We start from the raw sequence: 6136 nt of genomic DNA on the forward strand, positions 1-6136 counted from the left end.
CCCGGCTGCACCCACAGCTGCCCTCACCCATCCTCCCACCTAACGTCCAGGCCCCTCCTCGGGCCGGGCGTCCGCCCAGAGCACAGGCGGGAAACCAAGTGCCCCAGCGATGGATGGCTTTTATGTTTGTTTTTAAACTTTAAATAGTTTTTACTTTTTCACTCACAGCTGACATACAATACCGGTACCGGTATATTAGTTTTAGGTGGACAACCCAGTGATTAGACTTTATATCACTTAAGTGATCAGGTTTTTGTGTTTGAAAAGGGCTGTAGAAAAAAAAGGAATATGCAACACAGACAGGAGGGATTCTAAAGCTCCGGCCGGCTGTCCAGTCACAGCCACGGAGGCATCGCCGTGGAGGGTCCGCAGGCGGCAGGAAGGTCGCCATCAGCTGCCCTTAACCCTCACAACAGGGAGCTGGGCCCCGGCCGCTGTGGCTGTTGGCTGAGGGCGGTCCCGTGCACCGAAGGTCACCGGTTCGATTCCCCGTCAGGGCACATGCCTGGGTTGTGGGCCTGGTTCCTAGTCAGGGTGCATGAGGGAGGCAACCAATCAATGTTTCTCTCTCCGCCCTTCCTCTCTCTAAAATCAATAAAAACATATTTAGGGAACATGTAGGAAGCACCCTATCAGTGGGCCTCTCTCACATCAATGTTTCTCTCTCTCTCTCTCCCCTCCTTCCCTTCTACTCTTTTTTTTCTTTAAATATATTTTTATTGATTTCAGAGGAAGGGAGAGGGAGAGAGAGAGATAGAAACATCAATGATGAGAGAGAATCACTGATAGGCTGCCTCCTGCATGCCCCCCACTGGGGATCGAGCCCACAACCTGGGCATATGCCCTGACCGGGAATTGAACCGGTGACCTCTCGATTCCTGGGAAGACGCTCAACCACTGAGCTACACCCGGCTGGGCCCCTTCTACTCTCTTTAAAAATCAATGGAAAAAATATCCTCTGGGGAGGATTAAAATAAAAAATACAAAAAAGAAAAAAGAATCGGGGTTACCCGGGTGGCCTCAAAGCCATCCCCTCGTTTATGGGACGAGGGCGGAGGGGGAGCGCCTGTGCAGGGGCTCCTTGGAGCCGAGAACAGCCCTTGGACGATGGTCTGCAAAGACCCAGGGCCCTCAGTCCCAGGACGCCCAGAGCTGAACTCGGCCAGCAACCCGGTGCGGCCTCCCAGTGAGCCCACCCCAGCCCGGCTGACATGACTCCGGCCATGTGACCCGGAGCAGGAAAACCAGCCGGTCTGATTGACAGAACTGAGACAATCAATGTGTGTGACTTTTTTTAAAACTTACCTTTATTGTTGAAAGTATTACAAATGCCCCTTTTTCCACCATTAACCCCTTCTAGCCCACCCCCACTCTCCCTGCCCAATGTGTGTTGTTTTAAGTTGTTATGTTCATGGTGATAGGAAGACTACACGCAGCCTGCAAAGCCTAAAATACTTGCTATCTGACCTCAGATGCTGGGGATCAAGCAGTGACCCCAACAGACGGAGAGCCTGCCGTCAGGAGCTGGGAGCAGACGCTGAAGGAAGCCTGGAGCAGCAGCCTGGGGCTCAGGGCAGGCGAGCAGCTCAGTTTTAGAAAACCCGAGTCACAGGCCACAAGGTAGTGGGGTGCCCACCTCAGGGACCCTGGGGAGCTGCAGTGCCGAGGCCTCCAGGCCCAGGAGGGCTCCCTGCTTAGTGCGCTGAGGTGAAGGTGGACCCATTTTCTCTGGCGGCTGCAGCAACCACCAGACTCAGCACCAGGGGAGCAGTGACCTTCAGCCCATGGGGACAGCGACCTTCAGCCCATGGGGACGGCAACCTTCAGCCCATGGGGACGGCGACCTTCAGCCCATGGGGACGGCGACCTGGAGCCCATGGGGACAGTGACCTGGAGCCCATGGGGACAGCGACCTGGATCCTGCCTTCCTCTGGACTTGGCCTCGCCTGCCCTTTCCCCTTTCTGGACCTTCCCCGTAACCTTTCGCTGTGAGCACTGGTCTGGAGGACCCGGCTCACCACTCCTTCCCAGCAGCGCCCCGTAGGGATCCCCACCTGGACAGCAGCCCTGGGCGAGTCCTCGCTCCAACACCCACAGCTCAGCGCCTCGCTCCAGCTGGGAGATGACTTCAGGTTTGGGAAGCTCAGGCCCTGGAAACAGAGAGAGACACGGAATGTGGGTTCTGCTCGGGACACGAAGGAGCAGCCCCGCCCCAGCCCTGGACCCCTGACCGCCAGGCGGGGAGTCTCACACAAGAGAAGGCTCTGCAATGGGACAGGGAAGGGCAGACACCTCCCCGTCCACATGTCCCTCAGGGACGGAGAACCCAAGGTCCTGGTCCCCAGCCCAAGGCCTACGACCTGTTACCCACGAAGAATTAGTGCAGGAATCTGCTCTCAGCTGGGGCGGCGGCCTCACCCACAGACAGCAGGTGCCCGAAGGTCTCCAGCATCACGTCCCGGTACAGCGTCCTCTGCGCAGGGCCCAGCCGCCCCCACTCCTCCGGGGAGAAGTCCACGGCCACGTCCCGGAAGGTCACCGGTTCCTGAAACATCACACACAGGCCCAATCAGCTGGGTTGTCCGCTCAGCGCTCGCAGGAAGAGGAGGAGTGGGGAGGAGGAGAGAGTGCACGTCCTGGGATGTGAGCCGGGTCCCGCTGGCACCCACTGGGCTTCTACATGTCCCTGTGGACGGCACAGCGAGGACGTGTGAGAGCCGCCAGCAAGACCGAACCACCCACCGCAGACCCACAGCGATCTCAGACAGGAGAGGGTGCGGACAGAGACCGTCTGCGCTCCTGCCTCGCAGATCTGTGGGCCACAGAACGGCTGCTGTCAAGGCCCTGGGCCTGGGGTGGTTTGTTATGCATCTACAGTTTACACGACCCTCGGACTCAGAGCCAGGCCTGTCCTCTGACAAGAGGGTCACAGTGAGAGTCAGAAGCCCCCCTGCCCTCAGGGACCGGGCGGGCTCCCAGGGCTGGCGTGGCCAGTGCGAGCGTTTAACCCGAGGGCGACACCGGAGGGGACAGGGAATGGGCCCCGTGTACAGGGGCAGCTGGACTCAACTGACTGTGGGGAAACACGGGCCTCAAGTGGTCAGAACTGCCCGTCTCTGGTGAGAAGCTAAAAATTAGGTCATGTTTTCAAGTGAAAACTCTTAATTTTTATAAACTGATACAATGTACTTAAAACGTGTCCCACAGCCCTGGCCAGTGTGGCCCAGTGGATAGAGCATCGGCCCGTGGACTGAAGGGTCTCAGGTTCCGTTCCAGTCAAGGGCACGGACCTCGGTTAGAGGCTCGATGGCCGGCCCTGGTCAGGGTGCCTGCCAGAGGCAACCAATCGATGTGTGTCTTCCTGTCTCTCCCCCTCCCTCCCACTCTCTCTAAAGATCAACAGAAAAACATCCTCGGGTGAGAACTGACAACAACAAAGAGCAGCACAGAAGAGCAGGGAAGCCAGCCTCCTCGGGCCGTGGCGGGGGCTGCGTGGCTGTGAAACACGCCCTCCAGGACCAGCAGGGAGCCGCGTGCAAAAGCATAAAGTTGGTCCCCACCTCACATAAACGTAAGAGCGGAAACGACTGAACTCTTAGCAGAAAACACAGGGACAGTCTTCATACCCTTGGACTTGGCAAAGGGCTCTTAGGTACGACAGCAGAAAGCACAGCAGGAAGGAAACGGAACGTCCTCAACATGGAAACCTTCTGTGCCCCAAAGGAGACTCCAGCGAACAGACGCCCACATAGTGGAAGGTACTAATTGCAAAACACACACTAATCTGATAAAAGATTTGTCTCCAGAATGATAAAGGCCACATAATAAACTAACAAAGGAGCTAAAACAAAACCTCCAAGCAGATAGAGCCCTGGCCGGGGAGAGCGCCGTCCCCCACAGGCCGACGGTGCAGGTGTGAGCCCAGGTCGGGGCAGGTGCAAGAACCCGTCAACGGGCTGGACAGTGTGTCCAGGTCCGGCGCCCTCCCCTGCACAGAAGGGTTGCCCGTTGGAGTCTCCCTCAGGGCACAGGCCTGGGTTTCGGGCTCAACTCTTAATTTTTAGAAATTGATACAAGGTACTTAAAACGTGTCCCACAGCCCTGGCCAGTGTGGCCCAGTGGATAGAGCATCAGCCCGTGGACTGAAGGGTCTCAGGTTCCGTTCCAGTCAAGGGCACGGACCTCGGTTAGAGGCTCGATGGCCGGCCCTGGTCAGGGTGCCTGCCAGAGGCAACCAATCGATGTGTGTCTTCCTGTCTCTCCCCCTCCCTCCCACTCTCTCTAAAGATCAACAGAAAAACATCCTCGGGTGAGAACTGACAACAACAAAGAGCAGCACAGAGCAGGGACCCAGCCAGCCTCCTCGGGCCGTGGCGGGGGCTGCGTGGCTGTGAAACACGCCCTCCAGGACCAGCAGGGAGCCGCGTGCAAAAGCATAAAGTTGGTCCCCACCTCACATAAACGTAAGAGCGGAAACGACTGAACTCTTAGCAGAAAACACAGGGACAGTCTTCATACCCTTGGACTTGGCAAAGGGCTCTTAGGTACGACAGCAGAAAGCACAGCAGGAAGGAAACGGAACGTCCTCAACATGGAAACCTTCTGTGCCCCAAAGGAGACTCCAGCGAACAGACGCCCACATAGTGGAAGGTACTAATTGCAAAACACACACTAATCTGATAAAAGATTTGTCTCCAGAATGATAAAGGCCACATAATAAACTAACAAAGGAGCTAAAACAAAACCTCCAAGCAGATAGAGCCCTGGCCGGGGAGAGCGCCGTCCCCCACAGGCCGACGGTGCAGGTGTGAGCCCAGGTCGGGGCAGGTGCAAGAACCCGTCAACGGGCTGGACAGTGTGTCCAGGTCCGGCGCCCTCCCCTGCACAGAAGGGTTGCCCGTTGGAGTCTCCCTCAGGGCACAGGCCTGGGTTTCGGGCTCAATCCCCAGTGGGGGGCCTGCAGGAGGCCGCTGACCCATGTTTCTATCTCCTCGCTGAGCATAGACCTAAGGACCAGGAGGTCCCAGAAACCCCAATCAGAAAGGAGATATGCACCCCTATGTTCACAGCAGCACAATTCACCATAGCTAAGATTTGGTGGTCAGGGTGCCTGCCAGAGGCAACCAATCCACGTGTCTCTTCCTGTCTCTCCCCCTCCCTCCCACTCTCTCTAAAGATCAACAGAATAATATCCTCGGGTGAGAACTGACAACAACAAAGAGCAGCCCAGACCAGGGACCCAGCCTGCCTCCTCGTTTCCTGCCTCCTCGGGGCCGTGGCGGGGGCTGCGTGGCTGTGAAACACGCCCTCCAGGACCAGCAGGGAGCCGCGTGCAAAAGCATAAAGTTGGTCCCCACCTCACATAAACGTAAGAGCGGAAACGACTGAACACTTAGCAGAAAACACAGGGACAGTCTTCATACCCTTGGACTTGGCAAAGGGCTCTTAGGTACGACAGCAGAAAGCACAGCAGGAAGGAAACGGAACGTCCTCAACATGGAAACCTTCTGTGCCCCAAAGGAGACTCCAGCGAACAGACGCCCACATAGTGGAAGGTACTAATTGCAAAACACACACTAATCTGATAAAAGATTTGTCTCCAGAAGATACAAAGACCTCTTACAACTCAATGATAAAGGCCACATAATAAACTAACAAAGGAGCTAAAACAAAACCTCCAAGCAGATAGAGCCCTGGCCGGGGAGAGCGCCGTCCCCATAGGCTGAGGGTGCAGGTGTGAGCCAGGTCGGGGCACGTGCAAGAACCCGCCAACGGGCTGGACAGTGTCTCCAGGTCCGGCGCCCTCCCCTGCGCAGAAGGGTTGCCCGTTGGATTCTCCTCAGGGCACAGGCCTGGGTTTCGGGCTCAGTCCCCAGTGGGGGGCGTGCAGGAGGCCGCTGACCCATGTTTCTATCTCCTCGCTGAGCATAGACCTAAGGACCAGGAGGTCCCAGAAACCCCAATCAGAAAGGAGATATGCACCCCTATGTTCACAGCAGCACAATTCACCATAGCTAAGATTTGGAAACAGCCTGAGTGCCCATCAGCAGATGAATGGATTAAAACACGGTGGTACATCTACACGACGGAATACTATGCTGCTGTAAAAAAAGAAGGAACTTTTACCATTTGCAAC

The 6136-nt window shown here is 56.5% G+C and overlaps 2 protein-coding genes across 3 annotated transcripts in view; both read right to left on the reverse strand.

Annotated features, from left to right (window-relative positions):
• ZNF544 (zinc finger protein 544) overlaps window positions 1–6136 on the reverse strand; it is a 32769-nt gene that overhangs the window by 6186 nt on the left and 20447 nt on the right. Inside the window, exons 6-8 of the mRNA XM_014543576.1 lie at window positions 2419–2545; window positions 1981–2150; window positions 1011–1112 (exon numbers count right to left, since the gene is read on the reverse strand). Coding sequence (XP_014399062.1) covers window positions 1011–1112; window positions 1981–2150; window positions 2419–2545 — 399 coding nt within the window. The remainder of the gene's footprint in view (window positions 1–1010; window positions 1113–1980; window positions 2151–2418; window positions 2546–6136) is intronic.
• On the reverse strand, window positions 1385–3259 carry LOC102261223 (zinc finger protein 8). 2 transcript variants are annotated; one of them, XM_005857284.2, is made up of 3 exons: window positions 2419–3259; window positions 1891–2150; window positions 1385–1798 (listed from the first exon to the last, which is right to left on the reverse strand). In XM_005857284.2, exons 1-3 carry the CDS (start codon window positions 2552–2554, stop codon window positions 1778–1780), a joined length of 417 nt encoding a protein of 138 aa, XP_005857346.1. In that variant the 5' UTR covers window positions 2555–3259; the 3' UTR covers window positions 1385–1777. The 2 variants fall into 2 exon arrangements, with proteins under 2 accessions (XP_005857346.1, XP_014398967.1); XM_014543481.1 differs by having other exon boundaries at window positions 1385–2150.

The sequence above is a fragment of the Myotis brandtii genome, unplaced genomic scaffold (assembly GCF_000412655.1).
Source record: "Myotis brandtii unplaced genomic scaffold, ASM41265v1 scaffold1094, whole genome shotgun sequence".
In the NCBI taxonomy this organism is placed as follows: domain Eukaryota; kingdom Metazoa; phylum Chordata; class Mammalia; order Chiroptera; family Vespertilionidae; genus Myotis; species Myotis brandtii.

Coding starts and splice junctions, on each gene's coding strand:
- LOC102261223 (XM_014543481.1), bottom strand. CDS start 2,554: ATGTTTCAGGAACCGGTGACCTTCCGGGACGTGGCCGTGGACTTCTCC. Junction 2,151..2,418: donor CGGGCACCTGCTGTCTGTGG/GTGAGGCCGCCG, acceptor CTCTGTTTCCAG/GGCCTGAGCTTCCCAAACCT.